General features: G+C 42.5%; 1 protein-coding gene across 4 annotated transcripts in view; it reads left to right on the forward strand.

Annotated features, from left to right (window-relative positions):
- chid1 (chitinase domain containing 1) overlaps window positions 1-21,694 on the forward strand; it is a 98,849-nt gene that overhangs the window by 39,950 nt on the left and 37,205 nt on the right. For all 4 annotated transcript variants that reach the window (XM_069895082.1, XM_069895065.1, XM_069895074.1 and 1 more), the window contains 2 exons: window positions 2,970-3,031; window positions 10,697-10,789. In XM_069895082.1, the coding sequence (XP_069751183.1) occupies window positions 2,970-3,031; window positions 10,697-10,789 (155 nt within the window). The remainder of the gene's footprint in view (window positions 1-2,969; window positions 3,032-10,696; window positions 10,790-21,694) is intronic.

Here is a 21,694-nt window from a genome sequence, read left to right on the forward strand (position 1 = left end):
AGGAAGTAGATTCTTATCCTTTGAACAAATGAGAGATAAGTACAATATAACTGGAGATACAGCGCTGGCATATTACCAACTGAGATCCTACTTGAAAGATAAATTAGGAAGCAATTTGAGTTTACCAGAGGGAAGTAACCTTGAATATGTGATTACAGATACAATGTTAATCAATAGATTTATAACAAATATGTATATTAAGCTGCAAGAAAAGGAGAATGAGGAAACAAATGGTAAAACTAAACAAAAATGGGAACAAGATTTAAATATAAAGATAAAAAAGGAAACATGGGAGAAATTATGTTCTGGAACGATGAGAAATACAATAAATACGAGGCTGCGTATGATACAATATAATTGGTTACACAGACTTACATTACACCGCAAAAGTTAAATAAATGGGACCCAACAGTATGTGATAGATGTTTTCGATGTAAAAAAGAAAGGGGAACAACAATTCATGCAATCTGGACATGTGAGAGAGTAGAAAAATTTTGGGATGATCTCAATCAGATATTAAATAAAATAACAGAAAACAATATACCAAAGAATCCAGAGATCTTTCTCCTAAGTAACATAAAAAATAAAGAATTTGGAATTGACTTGGAAGATGCACAAAAAAGATTTGTTAAGATAGCCCTAGCCGTAGCAAAAAAATGTATTATGTCAACCTGGAAATTGGAAGATAATTTGAAAATACAACAATGGTATATAGAAATGAATAAATGTATTCCATTAGAAAAAATAACATATAGTTTAAGAAATAATATTGAAATATTCGAACAAGTATGGGAGCCTTACATTAAATACAATAGCGAAAACCTACCGGGAACAAACATTACCTAAGTTGATGGAAGGAGAAGAAAAGAAAAGAATGGACTCAGTAGAATTTCTGGTGTATTTTTGTTGAATGACAACATTGTCTGACTGAATTAATGCAACCTAGATTGTATACCTAAAATGGATGAGGGGGGGGGTGGGGGGTGGCTTGGGAGGAGGGGGGGGGGGAGAAAAAGTCACTGTAAATGTGTGAAAAAGAAAAAGTGTATATCATGGCTATTGTGATTTATGGTGTGAAAAATAAAAAATTTTAAAAAAAACAATGAACCAATCGGAAAGGCAATCCATGCTACAAAATTTAAAAAAAAAACAAAAAAAAACCTCCTGTTCCACTGCCTTAGAACAAATCTCAATTTAATGCAGATCCTTCTACCTACCCCAAGAGTTCTCATCAGTGATTCTCACTGCAGTTTATATCCCTCCCAAGGCTGATTACAAATGCACTCATGGAGCTGCATGATGTAGCCCACCCCAAAGTATAACAAATCATAGTCGGTGACTTTAACCAGGCCTGTCTTAAGTAAACCTGTCCAACACCAGCACATAACCTGCTGTACCAGAGATGCAGGCACACTTGATCAGTGCTACGCTAAGATAAGGAATGCCGGTCATTCTTTGTTTAAGTTTAGATAAATAGAAATTCTGCCTGGCTGCAGAAAAAATAATCTTGGGGTTGAATGTGATGTGTCTGCCTGTCCTGCATCGGACTTGTCAGCCACAAACGAGCCTGCAGCTGACGTGGACATTTACCCCCTCCATAAATCTTCATCCGTGAATCCAAGCCAAAGAAAGAAGAAAAAGAAAGTATGTACTCTGGCAATAAATCTGAACTTTGAATTTTGAACTTTGATCTTGGTAAATCTCTGCAGTCTCTCAAAAGCATCTCCATCCTTCCTGTAATGTGGTGACCAGATCTTGAATACAATACTCCAAGTGTGATCTAACCAGAGTTTTAGAGAGCTGCAACTTTACCTCATGGCTGTTGAACACAGTCCCCTGACTAATGAAGGGTAACACACCTTGTGCTCTCATAACCACCCTATCAACTTACGCAGCAGCGTTGAGGGATCTATGGCTCCCAAGATCTCTCTGTTCCACTACACTTAAAAATCATGCCATTACCCGCGGTCCTTCCATGACTTGCCTTTGTTCTTTCTATACCATCCCCGTCTGTGATACACTGAAAATGGTAGAGGCTGCAGACGACTGAGTCAGGAACAAAAATTGATCTGGTGGCAGATCTCAGCCAGTCAAGTTGGGGAGGGAATTGTTAACTTTTGGTGTTGAAACCCTTCATCCTCTTTCAACCTACTGATGCTTTCTGACCTGCTGAGTCCCTCCAATAAATTGTTTTAAATATTAAATCAAAGTTCCCTATTGTCACTCCTTGAGCTTCCTCACTTTAGTTATGAATTTCCTCCCTAGTTTTTACTGGCTTTTGGTGACTTGCACCCAACATTCCTTTGTTATAACTAAGTTGAATTCACTTGGCTTCTCCACCGTACTGTAGGATTAGTGTAGCGGTTAGCGCAACACCATGACAGCGCCAGCAACTCGCGTTCAAATTGGCCACTGTCTGTAAGGAGTCTGTATGCTCTCCCAGTGACCCCATCGGTTTCCTCCTATGTTCCAAAGTCAAATGGGGTGAGTTGGGTAATTGGTCACATTAGTGTATTTAGGCTGCTGGAAGGACCTTTTATCATTATTTACCTTTTCCCAAAAATTATTCCTCTCCTGTGTTGTGTGATGATCAATATATGGCTTTCTTTATTTCTCCTCTGTCCTTCCCTATTACCATAGAGAAAGGAATATTGTTCCCCATCCTCCTTAAACCATTTCTCTACTTTGACCACTGGATCAGAATCCTATTTGGATTATCTGCTCTGTTTTCCGCACTCTTTTTGTGTTGTATCAACACACCCCAAATATATTGTAGTTTGTTTTATATTTGGCTTCAGTTTGAACCTCCACCTTGTTTATTCACTCTCGTTCCTTGCTTTTATTTTAGTCTCTGGTACCAACCATTGTCAAAGTATTTTAAACCTTCTTCCACAGTGCTTGATGTTGTCTAAATGTGAGGCCACAGTGTGATTGTCTCTAAACCTGTTTCCTCTCATCTCTTTCCCCAGGCTGAGGAGTTTGATGGCTTTGTGTTGGAGGTGTGGAGCCAGCTTGGTGGTCAGAAACGGAGGTAAGTGAAATCAAAACTATCGTGAAGAGGAGTTGCAGAGCGAAGAGGGCAAGAGTGATCTGATCTTGGGGCTTGAGTTTTGTTGGGAGGAATTATAAGGCCATGAAAAATGGGAGCCTTGTGGCCCTCAGACCTGTTCCATAAAATTGTGGCCAATGTAATCTTGGCTTGAGCCTGAGTTCCTGCTTGATTGCTGTAGCCTTTAACTATCCTTTGTTCCTGGCACCTTGAATGACTGTGTCTCCATATCTCTGAGGTAGTGAACTGCCTTCTAAGTGAAGACATTCCTCCTCACCTCCATGTTTTAAACCCTCCTCCACAAGCTTGAGTTTGCATTTAAAATTAAGTTCCTCATAACACCACCAAAGGATCATAGAACACTTCAGCACAGAAATGGGCCTCTCAGCCTATCTAGACTGTGTGGAACCTATTATTCTGCTAAATCTCATCATCTCATTGAACATGGGACATTACAGCATAGTACAGGCCCTTCACCCCACAATCTTGTGCCAATCTCTATATACCTAAAAAAAATGAAGCCCTCCCTACCTCATAACCCAATATTTTTCTTTCATCCATGTACCTGTCTAACAGTCTCTTAAATGCCCCTATTGTTCTTGCCTCCATCACCACCCCTGCCAATGCATTCTGTTATTTAAAAAAAACGACCTAGATTTCTCACCTAAATCCTCCTCCCTTCACTTTGTGCAGATGTCCTCTGGTGTTTGCTACTCCTGCCCTGGGAAAAAGGTGCTGGCTGTCTACCCTATCTATGCCTGTCATAATCTTGTAGGCCTCTATTAAGTAACTTTTCATCCTCCTTCGCTCCAAAGAGAAAAGCCCGAGTTCTGCTAACCTTGTCTCATAAGACACATTTTCCAATCCTGGCAATAACCTGGAAAGTCTCCTCTGCATCTTCTCCATAGCTTCCACATCCCTCCTGTAATGAGGTGACCAGAACTAAACACAGTGTTCCAACTATGGTCTCACCAGATATTTGTTGAGCTGCAACATCACCTCACAACTCCTGAACTCAATCCCCCAAATAATGAAACCGAGGATAGCACCGGCCTTCTTAACTATTCTATTAACCAGCGCAGCAGCCTTGAGAGATCTATGGATTTGGACCCAAAGGTCCTGTTCTTCCACAATGTTAAGTATCCTACCATTTACCATGTATTCTATCTTCAAGTTTGACCTACCAAAATGCATTACTTCACACTTATCTGGATGAAACTCCATCTGCCATTTTTTCACCCAACTCTACATCCTGCCTATACCCTGTTATAATCTACGACAACCTTGAACACAATCCACAACTCCTCCAACCTTTGTATCATCTGACCCATCCCTCTACATCTTTGTCCAGGTCATTTACAAAAAGCACAAAACAGATCCCTGCAGAACTCCTCTCGTCACTGACTTCGGGGCAGAATACTTCCAGTTAACTACTACTCTCTGCTTTCTACAGGCAAGCCAATTCTGGATCCACTCAGCCAAGGATCCACGAATCCCATGCCTAATGACATTCTGAATGAGGGGACCTTGTCAAAAGCCTTACTAAAATCTATATAGACCACATCTGCTGCCCTATCTTCATGAATTTCTTTTGTTCAAAAAGCGCAATTAGGCTCATGAGGTATAACCTTCCTCTCACAAAGTCATGCTCTCCCAGAGAAAACTGTACTTTTCTAAATGTTCATAAATCTGGCCCTTAAGAATCTTTTCCAATAGTTTGCCCATCACTGATGCCATTGGTTGATAATTCCCAGGATTTTCTCTTCCACCTTTTTTTAAACAAGGGGATCACATTTGCCATTCTCTAATCCTCTGGCACCTCCGCCGTAGTCAAAGAAAATGCAAAGATCATTGCCAGAGCCCCAGCAATCTTTTCTTTGCCCTCGCATAGCAATCTGGGGTACATCTCATCTGTTCCTAGGGACTTATTAACCTCCCCTTGTATATTTTTTTGCCCCAACCTTTAACCCAGCTTCTTTAAAGCATCTATTACTGGAAACCGCTTTGTCTTTCTAGGCCTCCATAAAATACTTCCTCAACTTTCTTTCCTCTGTGGAAGCAACCCAAGTTTCTCCATTTAGACCTTGTATCTGAAATCCCTCGCCCCTGCAACTATTCGAGTTAGTCTCTTCTGCACTTGTGCTCAAACCATCATAGCATTTCATCTGGAATTGAATTGTTTATTGTCATGTGTACCAAGGTTTAGCAAAAAGCTGACTCTTGCGTGCTATCAAGGCAAATCAATCTAGACTTCAAGTTCAGTGTCCATATCACCATATACAGCACAGAACAGGAACAAATCCCCACCCTTCTAGTCCCACTGACCAGCACCTGGTCCTTACCCCTCCAATCCTCTCCCCTCCATGTAATTATCCAGTCTTTCCTTAAATGTAAATAACGTCCCTGCTTCAACCACCTCTGCCGGAAGCTTATTCCACATCCCAACCACCCTTTGCGTGTATGAGACCAAAAGTCATTGCCTTTCTCCTCTCTGTAATATCCAAATATATTCAAAACAACACCTGCCCTCTGATCCCATCTAACTTCAAGACCCATTGTAATTTCTTTGGCGGTGGGGTGTCTGGAATGATCACATCTTTTCTCTTTCCCTTTACTGTGCAAAAGGCATGAATGTTTTGCCAGGTCACTTCCTCAACAGCTGAGGTATGCCACCCTGTGTTAAACTGATCATACCCTGCAACATCTCGCATGGCCGAGTGCGAGTAGAATGTAAAATGACTTCACCAGCTGTCAGTTTACAGGATGTGTCACAACTCAATGTAACATTGAGAGAGAGAGAGAGAGAGATGGAAATTGCCACTTTTGGTTTAATTTAAATAACAGGTTTAAAATTGACTGCCATTCATTAAAGCACCAGGGTGATCCCAGACAGTACTGTGCTCAGGATGTTGTAATCCCTCTGGGCTCTCTCCAACCAAATGCCATCAATATCAACCTCCAGTTTTTATTAACCACCCCCCCCCCCCCACAAGTCTCTTTCCATCATCCCTTTATCTCCCTTCTTCCAGCTCCCCACCCCCTTCCTATTAGAGCTATCCTTTCTCCCTATCTCTTCCACCCTCTCACCTATATAAACTAATAGTGATTCTTCCCTGTTAGCCTGTGCTCTTCCCCATACACCCCACCCTACCCCCATCTCTTTATTCAGTTGCCTGCCACATTTTCGGCACTCCTGAAGGACTCAGGCCCAGAACATTGACTGCCTTTTACTTCCGATGGATGGCATGTGGCCTGCTGAGTTTCTCCAGCACCTTTATGTACTGCACTTGACCCAAGCATCTGCAGAATTTCTTGTTTACCTGCATTTAGCTGATAATGGGTTCACTTTGATGGCGCAGTAAATTTAAATAAAATGGTAAATATTACAACCTTAGAGCGAAATGAAAATCTGGCTTTTACATGTATACACCTGCCATGTCACTGGAGACAAAGACAATTAGTCTTGTATTGCTCCCTACATTGTAACTTGCACATTTAAAATTTTGTAGGTGAATTTAGGTGTAAATCCATATTTACATAGGAGTTCAGCAGTGACTGTTGCATTAATGCTGCTGGGCAGTTTTCTCTGCAGGACCTTGCCAGGAGTTGCTGGGAAGACTTCGGATTGTCAAAACTACATTGCCGCTTTGTAAAATGTCAATTGCTGATAATGTTCTGCAACCCTTAATTCTGTTTTATAATGAGGAGCAAAAGCTGTGTAGCCTTTGTACAAAGTGCAGTCTTTTATTAAAATTTGCTTCTTGGGTGCTTTCAAGCAGTAGCGTCAAGGGCTATTATAATTCAATCTAGAATGCATTCCAACAACAACTTGCAATTAAATACTGCCATCAGTATCTCCCAAGGCTTGCAGTAATTGTAGAAAAACTCTGTTATTCGAGGGATGGAATTGGGATAAAGGATGTGCTATTCTGAAGCTGAAGTGGCAGAATGTAGTAAAAGCAACAGATTTTGTAGGGTAGGAGGGGCCGAGTATGGTCTTTGAGAGGACTACACTCTTTTAACTATTAGTTTTCAACATGTTTATTTTCATATACATGGCATGGTTGGCGTAGCAGTTAGTGCAACACCTTTTCAGCACCAGCGATTGAGACTTGGGTTCGAATCCTGCGCTGTCTGTAAGGAGTTTCCACATTCTCCCCAGGGGCTCCAGTTTCCTCCCACCCTTCAAAACGTACCGGGGGTGTATGTTAATTGGGTGGCATGAACTCATGGGCCGAAATGGCCTGTTACCATGCTGTATGTCTAAAATTAATTTAAATTTAATAACTACAACACTGAAATTCTTGTTGCAACCAACCAGGTACGTAAGATATACCAGCTGCAATATAGTAGTAAAAATTTTAATTACTACACACGCAAGACAGAAGAAGATAATAAATATCAAAAGATAGATAAATATTCACAGATGCAGCAATTGCAAGAAAAAAACCTGATGTTGGAGTTGTGCATTCAAATCTTTTGGTGATCCTGGGGTAGTTTATGATTCGGATGGTATAGGGAGGTTCAGGAAGCTGAAAGCTGTTGGATAAAAACTGTTCTTGAATCTAGATATGCAAGATTTCCAGCTTCTGTACCTTCTGAAGGTATCTTCTCACAATGAGAAGATTATAACCAGGGTGATGGGGGTCCTTTATGATGTTAACTCCCATCTTCAGACAGTGCTACACCTAGATATGTTCAATGGATGGAGGTCGTAGCATGTGATGGACCTGTTGTATTTGCTACTTTCTGCAGCCTCTGCGTTCCTTGGCACTTGAATTCCCAAACCAGGCCATGATGCAACCAATCGGTACACTTTCCACAGTGCACTTGTAGAAGTTTGATAGAGTATGTGACAACGTTGTCAAACCAACTCAGCCTTTGGACGTAGAGGCATTAGTGTGCCTTCCTGGTTGCCACATGCTGGCTCCAGGAGAGGTTCTCCAATAAGTGGACTCTCTGTAACTTAAAGGTACTTACCCTCTTCACTCAATGCACCTCAATGGTGCATGGTCTAATGGCCTCCCCTTCTTAAAGCCCATAATAAGCTCCTTGGTCCTGCTGACGTAGAGAGGAAGAAGGTCATTTTGGTACCACCCAGCTGGATTCGGTGTCCATCCTGTATTCTGCCTCATTTCATGGAGAGAAAAGTTTACTGACAAGCCAGAGGTTTGAAGAGTGTAAGTGGTTTAACAGTTGTGAGAAGAGAACAAGGGTACAGAAGGAGTTAACATATAATGTATTTGGTAGGAGGTCAATCTTGTGCAGACAGTTTGGGGCTACGTATTGGTCCATTTAGACTTGTGGTGCATGAATGCTAATTACAAACGAGTGGAGTAATAGTATCTGTTGTTGTCTTCGAGACATAGTGTTCCAGAGTTAGTCAGCTCAGGGCCAATGTGCCTCATCCTTTTAAGCTAGATTTAGGAAACTGTACATCAAAGTGTCCATCTCTCATTAACTGTGCAGGGGCAGCCAATTCCCCTTTGATACACTGTGTACCCCCTCTAACATAGTACTATTGACAACCCTCCTCATCTTTCCTCACTCTGGCTTGCCTTGCTCCCCCTGCCCCTTCTATTCCAGTCCCTTCGCAGGTCTGTCAGCCGCGCACTCCATGCGCCCGCAGGTCCCAGGATCCAACCCTGTCTTAGAACGTAGAACAATATGGCACAGGAACAGGCCCTTCGGCCCACATCCTCAGTGCGTTCAGCTACAAAGCCTCATGCTCCCATGTCACTGATCTATAATGTGAAAGTATTCCTTCGTGTATCATTATTTTCCCAGTTTCCATTCTTTCCTTGCTCTTTTCTGCTCTATTGAAAGGTTTCTAGATTTTCAAAGTTAAACATTTTGCCTGAATGTCTCTGATGCGTTTAGCTAATGTCTCCTATTTCTTCTTCACCACGTCCACGTTCCAAACCACAAGCTCCCCTGCATGCCAGACTTTCATTCTCCAATAAGACATTAATCAGAGGCTATATTCGCCTGAAGCCTGGTGTTGTTTAGAATTACTGGGCCAATATTCAACCTTATAATAACAAATCAATATATAAAGATATCAGTTGTCAGATTTTTTTTACCAGATTGCTCTTTCTGGTAACTTTTATAATGATTGACTACAAAGATCTTCTCATCAATTCATCTGGTGCTCCCGTTGTGGTCTCCTCTACATCAGAGAGACTGGATGCAGGTTGGGAGATTGTTTCATTCAGCACCTTAGCTTTGTCCGCTACGATAGCGGGGATCTCCCACCCATTTCAGCTCCCCATCCCTTGCCGACATGTCTGTCCGTGTTCTCATGCACTGCTGGACTGAGACCACCCACGAATTGGAGGAACAACACCTCATATTCCCTCCAACCAGATGGCATTAACATCGACTTCTCCAGTTTCCATGAACTTCCCCCACCCTTCCCATCTCACCCCTCCCCCATCCCTATTTCTCCTTTCCTCAATCTCTGTATCTCTCTTTCCGTCTGTCTCCTTTCTTCCAGTTCTGCATTCACAGAGCTACTTCCTCCCCCTATCAATTCTCACCTCTCTGCTCTCCATGTCCAAAATACACCTTTTGTCTCTTGGACTCTTTCTCCCTGCCTGCTTTTTGCTCATTGCCTTGAAGAAGGGCTCAGGCCTGAAACATTGGTTATTCACTTTTACCTCTGATGGACCCTGCAAGATCTGCTGGGATCCTCCAACACGTCAGTGTTTTTACTATAATTACAGAGTCTGCAGACTTTTGTGTTTCACTTATTCTCCTCATCAACACTGATAATGATAATTAATTTATTGTCATATACACTGTACAATGTACATATGCACCAAAATACCTGCTTTTGTCAGCCAAACGGGTACTTGTAAAATAAATTACAAAAATGGTAACCCTAATTGAATTGAAAAAGACAATAAATACATAAGATAGATGATAATAACATTCACAGTGATTCTAGTGCAATAAAAGTGACTTGCAATAATGCAGACAGTTCTTTTGTAGTGTTGAAGCAGTCTGTGATTAGTATAAAAAGGGGAGGTTCAAGAGCTTGAAATCTGAGACAATTCTTCAACTTTTCAGTGCATATGCACATAGTACAATGTATTTAGCAATAAACTAATTACTGTATCAACATCACTCAATGTGGTGAAAGCTGCTCATTAAATGCAGATCTTTTCTTTACATCATTTACCAGAGGCTGAAGATTCCTTGCAGCCTCAATATTTCTATGAAACATTTTCCCTGGAGATATCCTCTTGCAATGAATTGTTCAAATATTGTTCATGTGTGTTTGTGTGTGTGTTACAGGAAGGGAAAGAGAGAGAATGTATATGTAAAGCTGTCCTCTCTCTTAAACTGTGCTAGAGTGTTTAAGCAGCTGGTTTGTGTAAATGGAGGATGGAGAAATTTGGTCAGTGCAAGTATTGATATGTAAATGGAGTTAAATATGTGTATACTTGAGAATTGGCTTCACCTTGTGATGAGGGGCAAGGTGCAGGCTTCACATGAGCTTGCCTTGTCCTTATTTCAATCCACCGTTCAGATTTGAATGCTGTGCTAGAATTGCTAAACTGTATCCCACACCACAATGGACCTGGGGAGTGCTGTGGGTATGGGTACATGCGCAGCCTTTGATGGGACATGTTTGCCTTGCAGGGAGCTCGCTCACATGATCCAACACTTGGCAGAAGCCCTGCATGAAGCCAAGCTGAAAGCTGTATTGGTGATCCCACCAGCAATCACTCCAGGGTAAGTGTCAGGTTCCAAACACCTTGCAATGCACGCAGAGAGGGTTGGAACTCAGCAAGCCAGACAGTGTCTATAGAGGCAACAGATGGTCGACATTTTGGGCCAAAAACCTGTAATCAGCCGATATAGGGCTTTCCTCCATTACCTTCCATAGATGCTGCCTGACCCACTTGAGTTCCTCCACCATTGTTTTGCTCCAGTGATCTGCAGATTTCTTGTTTGCCTTTGTCAAAGATTCCTCTGTCCACCTGGATATGACAGCAGAGCCCATAGAACTAGGGCAGACCAGTGTCATGAGATGTCTCTGCTAATGTGTGTGGCCATGTGAGTGGTGGAAGAAACACAGCCACTGCGTTGAGGATGGTTAACGACTGCTTTTATTCAAATTCATCATGCCCCTTTAAGGGCAGCACGAGCTCAGTCACCTGCTGCATTGTGACATCATAATCGCTGCCCTGGGTGGGCGCTGGAAGGGATGCTGAAGTCAGAGAGAAACCTCTGATGACGCCATTTCCCCATGGCTGCCCCGCTACGTGGCAATACAAACGGGGCCGGTTCGCCATGAGGATGTGCGCCGCCACACAAACCCCCCCCTCCAGAAGTGGCTACATGTCTTGTCGCTTTGGTGGCCAGCCCCGGACGTCTGCACCGGCTGTGATAAAACCAGAAGGGCCACTTTTTTTTTAAAATTTTTCACACCATAAACCACATTGACCATGATACATACATTTTCCTTTTCAAATATATACAGTGCCATTTTCTCCCCCCCTCCCTCCTCCCATCCCACCCTCCCTACCTCCCCCCCCATCCATTTAAAGTACAAAATCTAAGATACATTAAACCAGTCAAACAATGTTGTCATTCAATAAAAATAAACAAGAAATTCCACTGATTCAATTCTTTTCATTTCCTTCTCCTTTCGTTCGTTTAGGTAGTGAATGTCCCCGGTAGGTTTTTTTTCATGTAAGGCTCCCTTATTTGTTCAAATATTTCAATATTATTTCTTAAACTATATGTTATTTTTTCTAATGGAATACATTTATTCATTTCTATATACCATTGTTGTATTTTCAAATTATCTTCCAATTTCCAGGTTGACATAATACATTTTTTTGCTACAGCTAGGGCTATCATAACAAATCTTTTTTGTGCACCATCCAAATCAATTCCAAATTCTTTGTTTTTTATGTTACTTAGGAGGAAGATCTCTGGATTTTTTGGTATATTGCTTTCTGTAATTTTATTTAATATTTGGTTTAGATCTTCCCAAAATTTTTCTACTTTCTCACATATCCAGATTGCATGAATTGTTGTTCCCATTTCTTTTTTACATCGAAAACATCTGTCAGATACTGTTGGGTCCCATTTATTTAACTTTTGAGGTGTAATGTATAGCCTGTGTATCCAGTTATATTATATCATACGTAACCTCATATTTATTGTATTTCTCATCGTTCCAGAACATAACTTCTCCCAAGTTTCCTTTTTTATCTTTATATTTAAATCTTGTTCCCATTTTTGTTTAGTTTTACCATTTGTTTCCTCATTCTCCTTTTCTTGCAGTTTAATATACATATTTGTTATAAATCTTTTGATTATCATTATATCTGTAATCACATATTCAAAGTTACTTCCCTCTGGTAACCTCAGACTGCTTCCTAATTTGTCCTTCAAGTAGGATCTCAATTGGTAATATGCCAGCACTGTATCTTGAGTTATATTGTATTTATCTTTCATTTGTTCAAAGGATAATAATCTATTTCCTGAAAAACAATTTTCTATTCTTTTGATCCCTTTTTTCTCCCATTCTCTAAAGGAAAGGTTATCTATTGTAAAAGGGAGTAACTTATTTTGCGTCAATATTAGTTTTGGTAATTGGTAATTTGTTTTGTTCCTTTCTACATGAATCTTTTTCCAAATATTGAGTAGATGATGTAATACTGGAGAACTCCTACGTTGTACCAATTTTTCATCCCATTTATATAATATGTGTTCAGGTATCTTTTCCCCTATTTTATCTAATTCTAATTTAGTCCAATCTGGCTTTTCCCTTGTTTGATAAAAATCTGATAGGTATCTTAATTGTGCGGCTCTATAATAATTTTTAAAGTTTGGCAGTTGTTAGCCTCCTTGTTTATACCATTCTGTTAATTTATCTAGTGCTATCCTCGGTTTCCCCCCTTTCCATAAAAATTTCCTTATTATTTTCTTGAACTCCTTGAAGAATTTCTCTGTCAAGTATATTGGCAATGCCTGAAATAGGTATAATATCCTTGGGAAAATTTTCATTTTAATACAGTTTATCCTTCCTATTAGTGTTAATGGTAAATCTTTCCAATGCTCTAAATTGTTCTGTAATTTTTTCATTAGTGGATAATAATTGAGTTTATATAGATGGCCGAGATTTTTATTTATTTGTATACCTAGGTATCTTATTGCTTGCATTTGCCATCTGAATGGTGATTCCTTCTTAAATTTTGAGAAATCCGCATTATTCATTGGCATTGCTTCACTTTTATTTACATTAATCTTGTAACCCGACACTTCTGCATATTCCTTCAATTTCTTATATAATTCTTTTATTGATAGTTCTGGTTCTGTTAAGTATACTATAACATCATCCGCAAATAAACTGATTTTATATTCCTTGTCTTTTATTTTTATCCCTTTAATATTATTTTCTGTTCTTATCAATTCTGCCAGTGGTTCTATAGTTAACGCGAACAATAAGGGTGATAGTGGGCATCCCTGCCGTGTTGACCTGCTTAAGTTAAATTGCTTTGATACATATGATACATACTGTCACTTTCGCCAATGGCCCCTTATAACAATGCTTTAATCCAATTAATATACTTCTCTGGTAAACTGAATTTTTGCAATACTTTGAATAAATAATTCCATTCTACTCTGTCAAAGTCCTTCTCTGCGTCTGAAGCAACTGCTACTGTTGACGCTTTACTCCCTTCTACTGCATGAATTAAGTTAATAAATTTACAAATATTGTCTGTTGTGCGTCTTTTTTTAATAAATCCAGTTTGGTCTAGATTTACCATTTTAGGTACATACTCTGCTAATCTGTTTGCTAATAGTTTAGCTATTATCTTATAATCTGTGTTAAGTAATGCTGTTGGTCTATATGACGCTGGTGCGAGTGGATCTTTCCCTTGCTTTAGTATTACTGTAATTATTGCTGTTTTACATGAATCTGGTTAGCTTTGTGTTTTATCAATCTGGTTGATTACTTCCAGGAGGGGAGGAATTAATAAATCTTTAAATGTTTTATAGAATTCTATTGGGAATCCATCCTCTCCTGGTGTTTTATTATTTGGTAATTTTTTAATTATCTCTTGTATTTCTACTATTTCAAATGGTTCTGTTAATTTATTTTGTTCCTCTATTTGTAATTTTGGTAGTTCAATTTTAGTTAAAAATTCATCTATTTTGCCTTCTTTCCCTTCGTTTTCAGTTTGGTATAATTGTTCATAGAATTCTCTAAAGTTTTCCTTGATCTCTGTTGGATTATATGTGATTTGTTTGTCTTTTTTCCTTGATGCCAATACCATTTTCTTAGCTTGTTCTGTCTTAAGCTGCCATGCTAGAATTTTGTGCGTTTTTTCCCCTAGTTCATAATGTTTCTGTTTTGTCTTCATTATGTTCTTCTCCACCTTACATGTTTGTAGTGTTTCATATTTTATTTTTTTATCTGCCAATTCTCTTCTTTTAGTTGTATCTTCCTTCATTGCTAATTCTTTTTCTATATTTACTATTTCCCTTTCCAACTGCTCTGTTTCCTGATTATAGTCCTTCTTCATCTTGGTTACATAACTTATTATTTGCCCTCTAATGAACGCTTTCATTGCATCCCAAGGTATAAACTTATCTTTCACTGATTCCGTATTTATTTCAAAATACATTTTAATTTGTCGTTCAATGAAATCTCTAAAATCCTGCCTTTTAAGTAGCATGGAGTTTAATCTCCATCTATACATTCTTGGAGGGATGTCCTCTAACTCTATTGTCAATATTAAGGGTGAATGGTCCGATAATTTCTAGCTTTATATTCTGTTTTTCTTACTCTATCTTGCGTACAAGCTGATAACAAAAATAGGTCTATTCTTGAGTATGTTTTATGTCTACCCGAATAATATGAATATTCCTTTTCCTTTGGGTGTTGTTTCCTCCATATATCCAAAAGTTGCATTTCTTGCATCGATTTAATTATAAATTTGGTTACTTTGTTCTTTCTGTTAATTTTTTTCCCAGTTTTGTCCATATTTGAATCCAAATTAAGGTTGAAATCCCCTCCTATTAATATGTTCCCTTGCGTATCTGCTATCTTCAAAAAAATATCTTGCATAAACTTTTGATCTTCTTCGTTAGGTGAATATACATTGAGTAGATTCCAAACCTCCGAATATATCTGACATTTTGTCATTACATATCTCCCTGGTGGATCTATTATTTCCTCTTCTATTTTAATTGGCACATTTTTACTAATGAATATAGCTACTCCTCTTGCTTTTGAATTATAAGATGCTGCTCTCTTTAATTTCTTGTGCTCCAATTCAGTTAAATGTGTTTCTTGCGCAAATGCTATTTCAATTTTTTCTTTTTTCAGTAAATTTAACAGTTTCTTCCTTTTGATTTGGTTATGTATTCTGTTAATATTTAAAGTCATATAGTTCAGCGTAGCCATTTCATACTTTGTTTATCTTCCCTTTCTGTTTCTCCATCATCACCTTTCCTTCTTATCCATTTCTGCTTTCTTGTTTTGAACACTTTATAAGACAACATTTCTAAAACATCAAACATTTTCCTTATTCTCCTATTTAAAACTTCTTTAACCCCATTCTCCCCTCCCCCTCCTGAGTTGCCCTTTATCCCTTGTCTGGGCAACCACATCTCCCCTCTCCATTTGGATTTGCGAATTCACTCGCAAACATCAACTGATTTTGCAGTGACCGTAACTCCTCCCCACCCAGCCCCCCCCGGAAAAGTTTTCAATTTTCATATGTAACAATGTTCACTCTTTTAATTCCCTCCTTATTCCCTCTATTCCTTTTCCCTCCCTTGTTAATTCTTATCTATACTCTATATATTTTCCTCTAAATACAGATACATTCATGTATACACACTATATATATACACACATATACCCCTTTACACACATACATATAGTTCGTGGTCATTTTTACTCTCATTACATGTCTTCATCTCTCTGCTTGTTTTGTAGTTGTTCTGCAAATTTCCTTGCTTCCTCTGGATCCAAGAATAGTCTGTTTTGTTGCCCTGAAATAACTATTTTAAGTACCGCTGGGTAATTTTACATAAATTTATATCCTCTACCGGCATCACCTACAGCTCCTAGAACGCTTCCACCAGCGTTGTCTCCGCTCCATCCTCAACATTCATTGGAGCGCCTTCATCCCTAACGTCGAAGTTCTCAAGATGGCAGAGGTCGACATCATCGAGTCCACACTGCTGAAGATCCAGCTAAGCTGGGTGGGTCACATCTCCAGAATGGAGGACCATCGCCTTCCCAAGATCGTGTTATATGGCGAGCTCTCCACTGGCCACCGTGACAGAGGTGCACCAAAGAAGAGGTACAAGGACTGCCTAAATATATCTCTTGGTGCCTGCCACATTGACCACCGCCAGTGGGCTGATATCGCCTCAAACTGTGCATCTTGGCGTCTCACAGTTCAGCGGGCAGCAACCTCCTTTGAAGAAGACTGCAGAGCCCACCTCACTGACAAAAGGCAAAGGAGGAAAAACCCAAACCCAACCCCAACCAACCAATTTTCCCCTGCAACCGCTGCAACCGTGTCTGCCTGTCCCGCATCGGACTTGTCAGCCACAAACGAGCCTGCAGCTGACGTGGACATTTACCCCCTCCATAAATCTTTGTCCGCGAAGCCAAGCCAAAGATATCCTTTTTTCCATAAGATCGTTTTTGCTGTATTGAACTCCTTCCTCTTCTTCAGGAGTTCAAAACTTATGTCTGGATAGAAAAAAATTTTTTGACCTTTATATTCCAGTGGCTTTTTGTCTTCTCTTACTTTCTTCATTGCTTTCTCCAATATATTTTCTTTTGTTGTATATCTTAAGAATTTTACTAAAATGGATCTTGGTTTTTGCTGCGGTTGTGGTTTCGGGGCTAAAGTTCTATGTGCCCTCTCTATTTCCATTTCTTCCTGTAATTCTGGTCTTCCTAGGACCCTGGGGATCCAATCTTTTATAAATTCTCTCATATTCTTGCCTTCTTCATCTTCCTTAAGGCCCACTATCTTTATATTATTTCTTGTATTATAGTTTTCTATTATATCTATCTTCTGAGCTAACAGCTCTTGTGCCTCTTTAACTTTTTTATTAGATTCTTCTAATTTCTCTTTTAATTCCTCTACTTCCATTTCTACAATTGTTTCTCGTTCTTCCATATTTTCCACTCTTTTTCCTATCTCTGACATTTTTTCTTCTGCATTCTTAATTCTTCTTTTTATCTCTTTAAATTCTTGTAATTGCCATTCTTTCACTGATTCCATATATTCTTTAAAAAAAGATGCATCCATTGTCTTGCCTTTCTCTTCTTCTTCCACTTCTTTCTGTTCTTCTTCTTCTTCTTCCTCTGGATTGACCATCTGTTGTTTCCTTGTTTTCTTTTTACCCTCTTCTTTCTTGTTGTCGTTATTGTCTGTGTTCTGCACCTGCTGCTGTGCTGCTGGTGTCTCTCTCAGCTGTGGAGATCGACTCTGCAGCTGTTCCCCCCTCCCGTCAGTGTATTTTTTTTCATGCGCGGTTGCGCACTTTTACTCGGCTCTGTGAGCCATTTTTGTAGTCCCGACCCCGGGAGTTCCACTGACCTGAGGGAGCGGGTTTCTCTCTCCGCGGCGGGCCTCTTCGGAAAGGTAAGGCCTTCACCTTCTTCTTCCGACATTCTTTCTTCCTCTTTTCTTTCCGTTGTTTTCGACTTTTCTCTCTTCGCTACCATTTTCTTCTCACCTTTATTTTTACTTTATTATAAATTTTAATCTTGTACCTTTGTGCTTTGTGTGTTTTTTTTTAAACTTTTTGGGAGAGGGCTATAATTCCCTGACCGGCCACTACTCCATCACGTGACTCCTCTCCAGAAGGGCCACCTTGAGGTGGTCCACCATAAAAAGTTCCTCTCTTCCCCCAATGTCTAGGGTGAATGTTCCGCCGGACCGGTGCAAGACTTTATATAGCCCCTCGTATGGTCGCTGTAGCGGTACACCTTGTGGTCCCTTCTGCACAAAAACGAACTGGGCTGGGTCGAGCTCTTTGGGGAGATGAAACGGCCGGGTGCCATGGCGTGCTGAGGGTGGGGGAGCTAGGGAGGCCAGTTGCTTGCGTAGGTCCGTCAGCAGGATTTTGTCGATGGCCATGGTGTCAGGGTCTGGGCCGAAAAACTCACCCGGCAGGGAAAGCGGTGCGCCATAGACCATCTCCGCTACTGAAGCCTGCAGGTCCTCCTTGGGTGCCATCCTAATCCCAAGGAGGATTCAGGGTAGTTCGTCCACCCAGTCTGGTCCAGAGAGCCTGGCCATAAGCGATGCCTTCAGGTGCCTGTGGAACCTCTCCACCAACCCATTAGACTGTGGGTGGTATGCTGTGGTGTGGTGGAGCTTGACCCCCCAGGAGCTTCGCCATCTGAGTCCACAGGGCAGACGTGAACTTCTCCCCTCTGTCACTATTGATATACGCCAGGATTCCGAAACGGGTGATTCATTGGCTAACCAGAGTCCTGGCACACATCTCCGCTGAGGCCTCCTTAATTGGGACGGTCTCCAGCAACCTTGTGGCCTGATCCACACCGTGAGGAGGTAATGAGCCTCCTTGGACACCGGCAGGGGCCCGATGACATCAACGTGGATGTGATGGAATTTGCAAACCGCTGGGTCAAAGTTCTGGATGGGGACTTGTGTGTGACACTAGACTTTGGAGGTCTGGCACCTGGTACAATTCCTGGCCAGTTCCGCCACCTCCTTCTTCAGCCCATGCCACACAAACTGCTCCACGACCATCCGCATGGTTGTCTTTACAGCTGGGTGAGAAAGTTCGTGGATCAGACTGAAGACCTTCACCCTCCAGTGCGGCGGGACCACCAGGCACAGCATCCCGTTGAGATGTCGCAGAGCAATGTGTCTGGGCTGCTGGGCCTGAGTTTGAGGCCCGAGATGGCAGTCCGCAAGGCCTGAGTCTCCACATCGTTCCTCTGTACCTGAGCCAGTTGATCGTAATCGCTGGGCGCAAGAGTGTTGATGGCTGGATGGGAAAGTGCATCCGCCACTTCATTGTCCTTGCCGGCCCGGCGTCAGATGTCGGTCGTGAACTCAGACATGTATGAGAGGTGGTGCTGCTGTCTGGCAGACCACGGATCCTTGGCCATCGCCAGTGCTTGAGTGAGGGGCTTGTGATCCGTGAAGGCTGTGAATGGCCTGCCCTCAAGGAAGTAGTGGAAATGGGGGATGGCCAAATACAGCACCAGGAGCTCCCGGTCGAAGGCGCTGTATTTAAGCTCCGGCGGGCGCAGCTGCTTGCTGAAAAATACTACCAGGCGCCATTGTTCGTTGAGCCACTGTTCCAGAACCCACCCCACTGGCGTAGCTGAGGCATCCACGGAGAACGCCGTATATGCCTCTGGCCGTGGGTGAACCAGCAGCGTGGTGCTGGCTAGAGTCTCCTTTGTCATGATGAAAGCCCTGTCTGCCTCCCCTGACCATGATAAAATTTTGGTGGCCATGAGCGCGAACAATGGGCTCCGGGGATGAAATTATGGTAAAAGTTCACCATCCCCGAGAACTCTTGGATGCCTTTCAGGGTGGTAGGTTTGGGGAATCGTTGAACAGCTGCTACCTTCTCTGGCGCCGGCACGGCCCCAGCTGCCGAAATGGTGTGCCCCAGGAACAGGAGGGACTCCTTGCTGAACTGGCATTTGGCCGTGTTGACCGTGAGGCCGAAGTCCGCCATCTGCCCGGCACGAGGTCCACTTTGGAGAAGACCTGTGCGCCGTGGAAGTTGGCAGAGAAGTCCTGTATGTGGGGCACCGGGTACCTGTTGGGGGTGGTTGCGTAGTTCAACCAACAGTAGTCCCCGCAAGTTCTCCAGCCCCCAGATTATTTCAGGACCATATGGAGTGGCAATGCCCAGCCGCTGTCTGAGCGCTGGACGGTTCCTGGAGCCTGGAGAACTCCTCCTTTGCCTGCTGGAGCTTCACAGGCGGCAGCCGTCTGGGTCTAGCGTGCAGCGGGGGACCCTGTGTGGCGATGTGGTGAAAGACCCCCCCATGCTGGGGCAGGGCGGCATTGAACCGTGACTCTAAGTTGGCGGGGAACTCATGGAGGATCTCGTCGAACTTGTCCCTGTCAGCGGCTACGGTGTCGGTTTCAGACCTGCGGGCTTCTGCTGTGTTCAGTCAGGTAGAGTGGAACATTCGGGTGTTGACCAGCCTTTTGCCCTTCATGTCTACCAGTAGGCCGTGAGCTCTGAGGAAGTCGGCCCCTAACAGCGCGGTGCCCACGGAGCCTAGGACGAACTTCCAATGGAACTTCTCCTTCCCAATCTGGATCTGTGCCATAGGTCCTGACGGTGGAGCCATTGGTCACCCGAAGGGTTGGACCTCGAGATCTGGTGCGAGTCTTCTAATGCTCTGGGGGGAAGGACATTGAGCTCAGCCCCTGTGTCCACCAGGAATTGGCGGCCAGTGGATCTGTCCATCACATGAAGGAGACTGTTTGTGTGGCCAGCCATCAATGGCAGCTGGCCTGGTCGTTTCCTTGAAACCCACAGGGCTGGCAGCACTTATGGTTTTGCGCTCCCCAGCACTGGTGGTAGAAACACCAGGTCGACTAGCCCTCCTCTGGCTTGATTTTGGGAGCGGCTTGCAGTCGGCTGGCTCCTGGTCGTGCCACCTGATTGAGGGCTGCCTCGTTCTCCCTCTTTGTACGTCAGAGGGCATCTCCATGGGCTGCTGCTCTTCTCGGGTTTGAGAAGTCTTCATCTGTGAGGAGCAGCTGGATGTCCTCTGGCATCTGTTCCAGGAATATCTGACAGAAGAGAAAACAAGGCTTGTGGTCTTCTGCCAGGGCCAGCATTTCGACCATCAGTGCCGACGGACTACCTTCCCCAAGGTGAAGGAGCCTGGAAGCCCGTTGCTGGGGAGTTAGCCCGAAAGTTCCAAGTGAGGGCACTGTACTTGCCCATAGCTGGGGGGTGGTGGATGATGTCGTCCACCCTCACTGCCGTATTTTGGTCCAGAGCGCTCACGACATGATAGAACATCGTGGCGTCTGAGGAGATGTGGCGGAGTTGAAATTGTGCTTCCGCCTGCCCAAACCACGTTCTCGGTCGGTGGGTCCAAAAGGGGGGAAGCTTGATGGAGACAGCATTAACCTCTGCTGATATGCGCCAGGATATCATGGTGTTTTGAGTCCAGAAAAATGTCTGGGCTCGTCAGGGTCACCACTGTGGCGGTGTGAGCAATGGAAGAAACACACCCACCACATTGAAGGTCGTTAACAACAGTTTTTATTCAAATTCCGTGCGCCCCTATAAGAGCAGCACGAGCTCAGTCACCTGGCGCATTGTGACATCATAATCGCCGCCCAGGGTGGGCTCTGGAAGGGATGCTGGAGTCAGAGAGAAACCTCTGATGACGCCATTTCCCCATGGCTGCCCCGCCACAAGCGGGGTTGGTTTGCCGTGAGGATGTGCGCTGCCACAAGTGCTTTATTTAAAAAGTTTCCATGGAGAAGAACCCACATCCTTTTGAAATATCCTTTTATTTTCAGACTAGCATTAAATCTTACCCGCCTTGTGTTAATTTTAATTTCTTAAATTTAGAGGTACAACAAAAACACTCACATGACCTACTAATCCCATACGTTT

Source organism: Narcine bancroftii, chromosome 1 (genome assembly GCF_036971445.1).
Source record: "Narcine bancroftii isolate sNarBan1 chromosome 1, sNarBan1.hap1, whole genome shotgun sequence".
Lineage (NCBI taxonomy): Eukaryota > Metazoa > Chordata > Chondrichthyes > Torpediniformes > Narcinidae > Narcine > Narcine bancroftii.